This window comes from Camelina sativa, chromosome 11, assembly GCF_030686135.1.
Source record: "Camelina sativa cultivar CO46 ecotype springtype chromosome 11, ASM3068613v1".
NCBI lineage: Eukaryota > Viridiplantae > Streptophyta > Magnoliopsida > Brassicales > Brassicaceae > Camelina > Camelina sativa.
In genome coordinates, this window is record NC_141890.1 from 28,083,423 (window position 1) to 28,096,704 (window position 13,282).

General features: G+C 37.6%; 1 protein-coding gene, 1 long non-coding RNA gene and 1 pseudogene across 9 annotated transcripts; 2 read left to right on the forward strand and 1 right to left on the reverse strand.

Moving 5' to 3' along the window:
* Positions 1–1,586: 1,586 nt before the first annotated feature.
* On the reverse strand, positions 1,587–2,994 carry LOC104724228 (uncharacterized). Of its 8 annotated transcripts, none has more exons than XR_015570661.1 (4): positions 2,648–2,994; positions 2,428–2,491; positions 2,174–2,260; positions 1,587–2,041 (listed from the first exon to the last, which is right to left on the reverse strand). It is a non-coding gene; the product is annotated as an uncharacterized LOC104724228 (long non-coding RNA). The 8 variants fall into 8 exon arrangements; XR_015570659.1 differs by having other exon boundaries at positions 1,587–1,908; positions 2,353–2,491; XR_757583.3 differs by having other exon boundaries at positions 2,353–2,491.
* Positions 2,995–4,795: 1,801 nt separating this feature from the next.
* LOC147934513 (uncharacterized) lies at positions 4,796–5,890 on the forward strand. The gene has a single exon (XM_087472655.1). The coding sequence runs from the start codon at positions 4,796–4,798 to the stop codon at positions 5,888–5,890; it is 1,095 nt and encodes a 364-aa protein (XP_087328781.1).
* Positions 5,891–10,884: 4,994 nt separating this feature from the next.
* On the forward strand, positions 10,885–12,427 carry LOC104728323 (putative F-box/kelch-repeat protein At5g38680; annotated as a pseudogene).
* Positions 12,428–13,282: the final 855 nt, after the last annotated feature.

Here is a 13,282-nt window from a genome sequence, read left to right on the forward strand (position 1 = left end):
TAGAAGTCTACTACCCAGTCAATGGTTTGGTCAATTGCAAAAATAACCAGAGTTGACTGTAATCGAAGTTAACTTGTTGAAACTTCCTAAGAAGTCTACTCTTTTCTATGTTTTTAATTGTAAAACTGACCAAAAATTAACAAAGGAAGACAACAAAAGAAGTCAACTATCCTAGTAGACTTCGTCCGGTGTCTGCTTTATTAAATTGTAATTGCAAAAATAGACCACACAAAATAGACTTCGAGTTAAAGTCTCTGCGTAGAGGCTTGTTTATGTCTAAAATGTTGACATCAACATGAAGTCGTCATAATTTGAAAACCAATTTATTGCAAATTGGTGAATAATTTTTAAGATTTCCTTGTTGTATTCTTTGATATATGTTATGTATTTGCCTCTGTATATTTTTGAAATGATTATATATTATACATATGGAGAAATCAAGTTATTGGTTTTCTTAGGCAGTTAGGTCATTAACTTAGACTTAATTTGGAAGTCAACGTGATGGAGTTATGTGTGAAGTCTGTATTGATGACAAGAAAAATAATCTCGGTTTTAGAAAACCAAATCCGGTTTATTTGAAACAGTACCAGAAAATATAAAGAAATCGAATTCTCTGGCAGACTTCTATACCAACTAACGTCAAATCAATTTAAACCTTGTAATGATTATGTCGACAACTTCTCTGGCAGACTTCTGCACGGGAAACCGAACCGTCTGCAAATCAATCAAATCAATTTAATATTTGTAATGATTATGCTGAAGACTTATCTGAAAGACTTCTTCAAAGAATATAGAATTCTATAAGTATGAAATGAAGTGATATAGAAACTTTCTAAGAATTACGCAACCATGAATGATTTCAGTCTACAATACTACAATGAAGTGTATTCTTAGTTATTAATTGTTACACTAAATTTTATTGAAATTACAAATTTCTAGGATTTTGTTTTTCAGTTTTTAGATAATTTGACAAATTAAAAGAGAAACCTGCCATAATTTTATAAAAAAAAATTATTATATTTATATGAAACATGAATACAAAATATCTATATTACAAAGTAAAAATACATAATTAAAAATAAGTTCAAACAACTTTTGTATTTAAACTTGTGAATTTTCCACACTGTTGGACCTTGAAACTTCTTTGATATCATTACGTAATCCGCTTCAACCTGCAACAAAATAACACAAACACATGAAAGAAGCATTAATAATCTAAATTTAAATTGAGAAAAAATAGTAACTCTAATAATTACAAACTCATTATTAAGAAAAAAAGTAACTCTAATAATTGAAGTAGGAACTTCTCCCCCAAACAATAATTACAATTTCTCTTTATGTAGTTACTAGTTAATCATTAATCATCTTTAGGTTATTATTCTGTAAAAAACTATTTTTAAACATACAAAAATCTTTTGAAGCAATCTCCGAACATGGCAAGCACATCATACTTTTTGGTCAGAATTTTCTTTAAAAAATATTCATCAAATTTATTGTTTAACAGAGAAATTAAAAATAATTGTTATTGCTTTGTTTGGTCTTTTCGAGTTGAAAACTCAAATCGATGTGGTTTATGAAAAACATAATTTAAGAGAGAGATAGAGACTTCATAATTAATGCGATAAACGGAGAAAATAAGTTGTTAAACCGTATTTACATATTATGCCCCAACCCCCAAATAAAACTTAAAGTTTACAAAACAACCCCGCAAAAACAAAAGCGTTAAGATTCCCCCTCTAACTCCGTCTGCCTAAACAAAAGTCATAACAGTTTACCAGCTGACTAAACCTGGTTTACTTCTCTAATTGTTCAAATTTTGGTTCAAGCCTGGTTCGATTGGACCTTGGAGGCTTATCGGCGGCGTATTGATCTTCAATGGAGATTCCTTTGTTGTCATCACTTCCAGATCTGAAGACGTCGTTCTAGGGTTACAAAGTAAAAGCAACACAAGGACCAGATAATAACACCAAAATCAGACATAAGTGAAGGAATGGTGTCAGTCAATGGAATTAGTTGTACACATATGGTCTCTACCTTTGATCTGATTCACAAAATAATTAAACCTTAAAAATTGTAGTTGTAATCAAAACCAACAACAACAACAACAACAACAACTTTTAAAAAAAAGCAAAAATTCATCGATCAAATCATTAGAACCAGTTTATGTTGTTACCTTTTTAAGAAGGTTTGGCAACGATTGAGTACATACCTCTCAGAGACTTGTTTGCTCTCTCGTCGCCATTATAATGCTTCAACTATTCTGAGAATTAGAAGACAAAAAAATTATCTGACACCACAATCAGTTAACAAAAATATATTACAATAAAACAAGATAATGGATCTATTTATTACCCTTTTTGAGTATCCTTCTAAGGACAAATATCTAACAAGGATCGTCATATCTGCTTGAGATGAAATACATCGTACCTGCTTTCTCCATATCCATTACTTTAGCCGCCAGTAACCTAAACGATATTGGTTTCTCAAATCCCTTTCAAAGAACACCAACAAAAACAAATAAATGACAGTTAAAATAAATGCACAGATCGGGAGGAATCGGAGTAAGAAGACGAAGAAGAAACAAAGGAACATGAGGGTACTCGCATCGACAGTGTCGTTTCGAGCTAAGACAGATCTTCGTCAGTACCTTGAGGATTTCTTCGGAGGAGAAGTATGGTTTCGAATTTGGGGAATTCCTTTCTCGGCGGCGAAGTTTTGTCCCATGATTGTGAGATTCACGAGACAGTATATGCGAGAGTTTAAGGTTCTAACAAAGATTGGTGTTGATGAGAGAAGGGAGCGAGAGTCGCTGATATATTTGAAGAGAGAAAAGAGAGGAAGAACACAAATCCAAAGAGAAAGGGGAATAAGAATGTTGAAGATTAAAGAGAAAATGAAAAAAAATTTAGGTCGAATCAGATCCCAGATTTTAGTCTTTTTTGTGATATTAATGTCTGCTCAGGCTGCGGTGGCTGAGAGATCACATAAAAAACTAGGTTTGACTTGCACAGACGTATATATATATGGTTAAATTATCTGGTTAGGTTAAAATCAAGGAATCGGTATGTATTCGGTTAGATTCAACTATCGGTTTGATTAAATTATCGGTAAAATTAAAATAATATAATATTAATAGTTGATGGCATTACAAAGTCAACCACCAATAGTCTACAGAGAAGTGTACTTAAGCAAACTCTAAATCAAATAATTTTAACCTAATCCACATTTTCTCCTTTAATTTGACTAGTTTATATGTAAATTTATTTTATTTTAATGCAGGAAGTCTATGTGGTTATTATTTGGTCAATAGGTTTACCAAATTATTTTTTATAATTTTTTAATTAAAATTTAAACTATAATTAAGGAGTAGACATATTTTTATGTCTTCTATTTGACGTTAATTTGAAATCCACCGTAAAGAAATCTATTGTAGACTTCCTCGGGTTACATCTGTGATTTTGGCTTCTATTTTTTGTTTGGTCGTAAGGGATTCAACTGTAATTTCAGCACCTTTAGTGGTTATGTTTCTCAAATATCGAATATGGGGTCTACGTTTTCATTCAAATGCAAAAAAAAGGTACAAAAAATGCAATTGTCCCAGAAAAAATAATAAAATTACAGGCCAACATTATCCTCTTACATAATCAAGTTTACTGACTCTAGTCTAGAATGAAACATATAAAAATCTAATCGTAACAAGAACATATTGTTTGCCAATCCATCTGCTAGACGATTAGCTGCCTCTCTATACAATGAGAAATATGGACAACCTAGTCCCATAATAAGAAGTCATAACACAAACGTCTTGAGATAACTAACAACCATCTCCAAATCAACTTCTAACTCCAAGTGTTAAACTCGTCTCTCCCAAGCTATAGATAAGCCAAATAGTTCGGCAAAATAACATTGACAAACAATAAGAGATTTTATAAAATATAATAAAATTTAGTGAATTTGAAAAATAGTGTATCTACCTTTGAGAGGAATGAGACATGGAAAGAATAAATTACCATTTTCAGCTTATTAGAGCATGAGTTTGAAAAAACTTACTTAAATTATATAAGGCTGTGTTTTCAGTTTTGTAACGACAAACTGCTTTTTTGGTCACAAGATAAGCTGTTAGGTTGTGTTATAATCAACAAGTGGACATCATATGACTAAGAAAGTGAAACAAGAGATGAAGATGAAACCACCAAGCCCACTATGAGGCATATTCTCCTCCCACAAAACAGCCATCTTTCCACCATAATCAGCCAATCAAACACAAGCATAAAGAGGGAACTTAGGTAGTCCTACCAAACCCTTCAATTTTGTCCACCGTCTTACCTCAATGTCATACCATCTGAACCCAGTATCATACAATCTTATCTCACTGCTATACCTTGAATTGTAAACAGAGTACAAAACATTTTCTATCTCACAACAATAATCATATAAAAACATATAACTAGTTATTGTCGGTTCAACAAGGTCACATTTACCTTTTTGGGATCGTAAGGGATAGGCACATGATCACAGATTTGTATTTCTATGTCGACCACCGTGTTAAAATACGTAGTTGTGTCTTGCGTATCAAGTTGAAAATATTTAGTTGTACATATTTAGGAGATTCACTTTATATTGTGTATATTGTGTAAAAGGAAACTCTCTGATATATGTAGACGTTGTAATCATTCAAGATCAATATAAGAAAACCTTTTCCCATACTCTGTTTTCTTGACATGGTATCAGAGCCCTTTTAGGGTAAATACAAATACTAAAACCTAAAAGTTTCGATCCTGTTCTAGCTATTAAGATGAGCAACAAAGAAGAGAAATTGTTGGTGGACAGATCTCAGACAGATGCTGGTGAGGTGAAGATGGTGACATCCAGAAGAACTATCTCCCCTTACGATCTGTCACCGAGTGACAATCCAGGTTGTGTCATCTCACAACCTCTTCTTCGTGGCTCAAATTACGACGAGTGTTCAGCAAACATACGTCTTGCGCTGATGGCTCGAAAGAAGTTTGGTTTTGTAGATGGAACAATCTCAAAACCTAGTGATGACTCCACAGATCTCGAAGACTGGCGTTGCAACAACGCGTTGGTGGTGTCATGGATCAAACTCACTATTGATCCATGTGTGAAAACAACTCTCCAAATGGTGGAAATCGCTAGAGATTTGTGGGAAAATATTAAGAAGAGGTTCTCTGTGAAGAACGGAGCCAAGATTGGAAGAATCAAGGCTGATCTGGCGACGGCACGCCAGAATGGGAAATCTATTGAAGCATACTATGGGTACATGACTCAGATTTGGACGACCTTGAGCGATTATCGACGTCCCAAGACCTGCAAATGTGGTTTGTGTACATGTGAGATTGGTGTAGAACTCGCCAAGGAAAGGGATGAAGATCGTGTGTATGAGTTCCTTCAGGGGCTCGATGAATCTTATGCACAGCTTCGCTCAAGTCTCTATGCTCGTATACCTTTTCCAACACTTGACGAAGTATACCAGACACTTACTCAAGATGAAGATAGCAGAATGATCACTGTTGCGATAGAAGGTCGTACCGATGGTGTAAGTTTTGCTGTTCAGACTACAGCTCGTGCTAGAAGCAACAATGGAGACAAACCTAGAAGTGGAGGCAGTGTTTGTAAGAGCTGTGGTCGTACTGGACACATGGTAGAGCAATGTTTTCGTACCATTGGTTATCCACCATGGTGGGGTGATCGACCCAGGACCCGGGAGAACTCAATGTCTTCTCCATCACCTGCTATCCCACGAAACAGAGCAGCTACCTCTGCTCTCGCTGTTACTACCGCAAGTTCAAGTCATTCCGCTAATGCAGTTGTTGACGCAGACCGTGTTGGGTTGAGTGGGCTTGATGATGGTCAGTGGAAGCGCTTGTAGCCATGCTAGAGGAACGCAACAATAAGCCACGTCTCTCAGGTAACGCTTTCTTTGAAACTTGGATTTACGACACGGGTGCATCGAATCATATGTCTGGTCGTATGGATTATCTTGATGAAATAAGTGATATGAGTCCTGTGACTATAAAGTTACCTGATGGACGATTTAGTGTGTCACGTAAGCAAGGAACAGTAAGCTTAGGTAGTCAGATGCAGTTAAAGAATGTCTTCTTCGTTGATGGCTTGAAATGCCATTTGATCTCTGTTTCTCAGTTAACTCGTGATAGCGGATGTGTGTTTCAAATCACTGATAAGGTGTGTGTTGTCCAGGACCGCATCACGAGGATCCTGAATGGGGCAGGGGAGCAGCTTAATGGACTGTACTTCTGTCGAAGGATGGAGCAAGCTAGTGCAGTGGAGCAAGTCGGACAAGGGGCTCCAAGTTTGTGGCACAATCGCTTGGGACAACCTCCTTCCTCTGTTATCTGCAAGTTATCTATTTCTGATTTTTCTGCATTTGATAGCAAAGTGTGTGACGTCTGTATTCGCGCAAAGCAGCAAACTCGAGATGTTTTCCCTTTAAGTTCAAATAAATCCATTGATATTTTCCAACTATTTCATTGCGATCTTTGGGGTCCGTATAGGACACCGGCAATGTGTGGTTCTCGGTACTTTCTTACCATACTAGATGATTATTCGAGAGAATTATGGATATATTTGTTACCTTCGAAACTAGAGGCTCCATCCTCTTTGAAAGAGTTCGTCACTCTCATTGAACGACAATTTGACAAGAAAATTAAGACCATTCGCAGTGATAATGGGTCTGAATTTATCTGTTTGTCGGATTTCTTTAAGGACAAAGGAATCATCCATGTAACTTCGTGTGTTGCGACGCCTCAACAGAATGGGCGTGTTGAACGCAAGCATAGGCACATTCTTAACGTCGCCCGTGCTCATCGCTTCCAAGCACACCTGCCGATCAAATTATGGGGACATTGCGTTCTTACAGCAGGTTATCTCATCAACCGAACCCCCACGAGTATATTGAATGGGAAGACACCATTGGAAATGCTTTACAACATAGCTCCACCGCTTGAGACCTGCATGTTTTTGGTTCTTTGTACTATGAGCACGACCATGCTCATGGTGGTGATAAATTCGCACCACGAGGTTTAAAATGTGTGTTCATTGGTTATCCGTTTGGGAAGAAAGGGTGGAGAGTATATGATCCAAACACGAGTAAAATTTCTGTTTCTCTTGATGTTCAGTTTTGTGAAACTGATTTTCCATATTAGAATCTTCCATCACCACCACCGTCCGTTCTACCTACTGCTGGACTCGATTTGACAGATGATGATTGGTTGCTGGAACCGTCTGCACCTGCTCCTGCACCACCGTCACCTACTCCTGTACCATCGTCGCCTGCTCCTGCTCTTGCAGACACACGACTCAGTTTGGAACAGCTTGGTTCTCCAGCTACAATCATTGACTCTACTGGCACTATATTTTTGGATAATGAAAGTGAACGTCTTGACTCACCACCTCTACACCAGTTGTGGAATCTCCCGATGAGGAGTCAACGGAACAACTTGGTTTCGGTTTTTGTCAGCGGGTTGCTCCGGTTCGGTTTAAGGACTATGAACTGTATATGGTCGACGACACACCCTGCGACGACGACGACGGCTGTGTGTACCCTCTCAGTGATTTTATGAATAGTCATCGGTTCTCTGAGTCTCATCGAGCTTACTTACACGCCATTACTACGAATGTTGAACCAAAATATTACTCACAAGCGGTGTTGGATGATGTTTGGACAGGTGCTATGAAAGATGAAGTTGTTGCGCAAGAAGATGACAATTCTTGGACAGTGGAAACACTTCCCAAGGGTAAGAAGGCACTTGGTTGTAAGTGGGTCTATCGCATCAAGTATAAGGCGCGCTTAGTGGTACTTGGGAACAAGCAAATCGCGGGTGATGACTATGAGGAGACGTTTTCTCCTGTGTCCAAAATGACCACTGTTAGATGTTTTCTTGAGGTTTCAGCTGCTTGGAATTGGGAGGTGTATCAAATGGATGTTCACAATGCATTCCTCCATGGTGATCTCCATGAAGAAGTCTATATGCGTCTTCCTCCGGGGTTTCACTCAGATGACAAGTCGAAGGTTCTTCGTCTACGAAAATCTCTTTATGGGTTGAAACAAGCACCTCAGTGCTGGTTTGAGAAGCTAAATTCGGCTCTGCAAGAATACTGGTTTGTTTCATCTCCTGGCGACTCGTCTTTATTCACCTATACCAAGAATGGTACACGCATTCATGTTCTAGTTTATGTTGATGATTTAATCATCAGTGGAAACTCCTCTGTATCGGTTCAAGCTTTCAAAGATTATCTCAGTTCGTGCTTTAAAATGAAGGACTTGGGAGTTCTGAAATACTTTCTTGGTATCGAGGTTGCCAGGAATGAGACAAGTATCTATTTATGTCAAAGGAAGTACGCTCTCGATGTCATTGCTGAAGTTGGACTCCTTGGGGCACGACCCGTTAGCTTTCCTCTTGAACAGAATCATCACTTATCGTTGGCTGAAGGTGATGACATGCCCGATCCTGCTCGTTACCGATGCCTGGTTGGTCGCATTATTTACTTGGGAGTGACCAGGCCTGAGCTGGCTTACTCCATTCATGTTTTGTCCCAATTCATGAAATGTCCAAAGCTTCTGCATTGGGAAGCAACTTTGCGGGTGATATGCTATCTTAAAGGAAACCCGGGTCAGGGTATTCTTCTTTGTTCTGATTGTCCTCTCACTCTTACCGCATAGTGTGACTCAGATTATGCCGGTTGTCCTCTCTCTCGTCGGTCACTTACAGGTTGGTTTATTCAACTAGGACAGTCACCAGTCTCTTGGAAAACAAAGAAGCAACCGACAGTGTCAATGTCTTCCACTGAAGCGGAGTACCGTGCTATGCAGTTCACACTCAAAGAAATCCTCTGGATTAAGAAGGTACTATTATCTCTCGGCATCCCTCATACTCAACCTGTTCCACTGCATTGCGACAATCTCTCGGCAATACATCTCACGGTTAATCCCATTTTTCACGAAAGAACAAAGCATATTGAAACATAGTATCATTTCATTCGGGAAAAGATTGTCGACGGCACTATCAAGACTAAACATGTTCCGACATAGTTGCAACTAGCAGACATTATGACTAAGGCTCTTGGATGTCAGGAGTTTGATTCGTTTTTGCTCAAGTTGGGCGTTCAGGACCTTCACGCTCCGCCTTGAGGGGGGTGTTAAGATACGCAGTTGTGTCTTGCGTATCAAATTGAAAATATTTAGTTGCACATATTTAGGAGATTCACTTTATATTGTGTATATTGTGTAAAAGGAAACTCTCCCGTATATGTAGACGTTGTAATCATTCAAGATCAATACAAGAAAACCTTTTCCCATACTCTGTTTTCTTGACACACCGCGAACTTGTTATTAAAGGAACCAGAATCACCATCTTTTTAGGTTCCTTCTACATATATATTCCGATCAGTGACACAAGCGGAAAGTGACATTGGCTCCACCGACAAGATTTGAGCCTCGCGCCACGTGTGAGATCGGCAATGCTGTAAATATTAGAACCAACTGTCACGAGACTCAAACGTTTAGCAGGAGGAGAATGAGGGATTGGGACTGAAGTCAAAACATACGCACTAGACTTCTTCTCATTACTTATGTGACACGTTAGGTTTTGATCAGGTTTCCGACAGAGAGTAAACCAGCTAGAGTTCTCAAAAGGATCTAACTTTAAGCACACATAGAGACATTTCTCAGTGTGATCCAAGAGTGATCGAGCCTTGTGAAGTTCCGGTGAAGCTAGGAGTGATCGAAAGCTCTTGGAGACAAGGGAGAGAGTCGGATAATACAATCTTGAGACGTGTGCTACACAGCTCAGTAGCAAATCATATAGAATCACAAGACAATAGTTTGAAAGAAGAAAATAAACAAAGAACTTGCTCTCTTTATTTAACTCTTACGAAAATATCTCAAACCCTAAGGTTCTCCCAATCTCTCAAACTACAATCTCTCTTGTAAAACTTATATGTTCTGCAACACAATTGCATCCATATTTATAACACCAGGAAAACCACTTAGTCCTAATCCTATTTGGAAATATATATTTAGGTAACTTCTAAACTAACCAAGTCCTTATCCCTCGAGAAACTTAATTCCAAATAGGTTTAGGATAAACTCAAGCTCTCTTCAAGCTTAACCCAACAAATTATTGGGAAGGTACGGATTTGAGTTCGATTACGGCGTCGATGACATTTATCCGGAATACGACATTGACGGAATTGTCGATGCTTCTTCGTGAACTTGAGAGAACTAATTTAGGGTTTGGACTTTATATACAAGTGACTAAAACAGGCTCAATTACTTTGGTTAAGGTGAGAATCGGTTAAAAATATGATAATGTTTGGGTTAAGTACTGGTTTTCACTAAAGAGTATATAGTATTTTGAATTTTTCTTTACGTGCAGATATTGGAGCTGGAGTGTGAAGTATGTCTTCATCAAAAATGATTTTCAAATAGCATTGAGCAAAATAATTTGTACTTAGTTTTAGATAGCCAGTCAAATAATTTTCCTATGTATTTGATTCGGTTTCATCAATTTGGAAAGTAAATTAAGAAAAATCGTTAATTGATTTTTTTTTCTTACCTTTTTGTGTATTTTCCTATTTGTTACCACATAACGATTAGTTTGCCTTTTGGTGATTAAATTTCTGAATTTCTATTTAGGAAAATTCTATTTTATCCGGTTCTTTTGGAATAAAAACCAATGCCAAACCCAAAAATTATCAAAGTTTTAACCGGTTTACACCTTAACCAAAGGTAAGAACCGGTTTTAATCCCTCTGTATATTTAAAGTCCAGACCCTCAATTTGCTTTGCTCTCTCCAAGTTTCGAGAAGAAGCATCACGGGCGATTTTGTTTCTTCGATTCCGTCAATGCCTTCTCCGGAAAAGCTGTTGTCGGCGCCGGAATCAAACTCAAATCCGTCACTTCCGGATGATTTGCTACTAAGCTGCATCGCACGCATCTCAAGATTGTACTATCCGACTTTCTCACTTGTCTCTAAGAGCCAGTGGCGGAGGCAACGTACAAAGAGGGGTGTCACTTGACACCCATGACATTTATATATTTTGTTAATTATAGGGTAAATTTCCTAAATAATTACATGTTTTGGTTTAAAATATTCATAATGACACCCATGTTATATTTTCTTGGTAATGAAACACCAATGTTATATGATCTATTCTTCTCTTTGACACAATGCATATTTATTTTGCCACTTAACCATAATGATCTTTCCATTTTTGTTGACTAAAAATTTCTATAATATCTCCTTATTGTAAAAAAAAATCTGAAATATGCATTTATATATCATTTGTTTCTTCCTTTTTTACACACTTCTTGATTTAATTAATATTCATATATATATATGACACCTGTAAGCAAAGTTGCTGGCTCCGCCACTGCTAAGAGCTTTCGATCACTCCTAGCTTCACCGGAGCTTTGCAAAGCCCGGTCACTCTTGGATCACACCGAGAGTTGTCTCTATGTGTGCTTACAGTTTCAACCTTTTCAGACACCTAGGTGGTTTACTCTCTGTAGGAAACCTGAACATGAAACCCTACCTTACGTCACAAGGAATAAGAATAAAAAGAAGTCAAGTGGATACGTTTTGGCTACGGTCCCAAGTCCTCACCCTCCTCCTGTGGGAATTTCGAGTCTCGTGGCGGTTGGTTCTAATATCTACAACATTAGCGGATACAAATCACCTTCTAGCTTCTCGATTTTTGATTGCATGTCTCACACGTGGCGCGAGGCTCCAAGCTTGCCAATGGAGCTACGTACAGCTTCTGCTGGCGTCCTTGATGGAAAGATTTATGTAGTAGGAAGCTGCAAAGATGGCAATACTAAATCCTTCTAGGACACTTTCGCGGTGTTTGACACAACAACACAAGTTTGGGATCATGTTCCCAGCCCTTACAGCGAAAAAAACTCAACTTCAAAATCCTATGTATTGACTAAAAGTGGCACGTGGGCAATAGTTCTGACCGCGAGGTGGTTGCTTACAATCCCAAGGAAGGTAAATGGAACCCCGTTGAATCAGAGATGCGTAGTTATACGGATTCATATGATTATTGTGAGATAGAGAACGTTTTGTACGCTGTTTACATGACACCGCAAGGCACTGATGAGTTCAGATGGTATGACACTGAGGTAGGACGGTGGAGAATATTGGAGATAGAATTACCTATTATTTTTACTCGTCTTAAATTGGTTAATTATGGTGGAAAGATGGCGGTATTGTGGGAGGAGCATTTTAATTATACTGAGCATGATGAGAAGATGATACGGTGTGCAGTGGTTACGCTTGAAAGGGGCAAAAATGGTGAAATTTCGGGAAAAGTTGAGTGGGTTGATCATGTTCTTACAGTCCCTATAATATGTACTTTGCAAAAGGTTCTTGTTGCTACTATTTGATGAATGTGTGAGTGGTGTATATGATGAATGACACCATGATGAATAACTCTTGTCTATTGTTTCACTTCTATTTGAAGACCAAAACATATTAAAATCAGTGTTCAAGAAAGCGCTAGGCGGTATCTGGGCGGTGACCCAACGCCTAGCATCTAGAACGCTTAGTCGGGGCCTAGACGGTTTTTAGGCGGTTTAGGCGTTTACAACATAAAACATTATATATATATATATAATTATATTAAAATATATGTTATAAAAATAAAAAAAATATAAACAACGGTAAGAAAAATACATTTATTTAAGTTATATTAACAACATATAAATGTTTATAATTACGTATATAGATATAAAACATAATAATTTAATTATATGTAATTTAAAAATCAAAAATAAATATTAAAATAAAATGTATGTAATTTTAAGCGGGTTAGGCGGTCATCTAGGCGTCTGCTGAGCGCCTAGCGCCTAGACGGCGCCTAGGCGGCCGCCTAGACCGCTTTCTTGAACACTGATTAAAATTATTCGTAAAATCTTACTACACAGCTCATATCTTATATAATATGAGAAGGTTTCCTCCTAACTTTGCATAACACGATGACATTTGGCAGCGTATATTTTCGACGCCTGTCCTCACTTTTCAATTATTAAATTCTTTTAATTTACTTTTCTCAAAAGTACGTACATTATTTTTCATATTCACTAACTTTTTTGATATTTCTGTACTAAAAATAATATGAGAAGGTTTTCTCTTAACTTTGCATAACACGACGACATTTCGCAGCGTATATTTTCGACACCTATCTTCACTTCTCAATTATTAAATTCTTTTAATTTATTTTTCTCAAAAGTACATACATT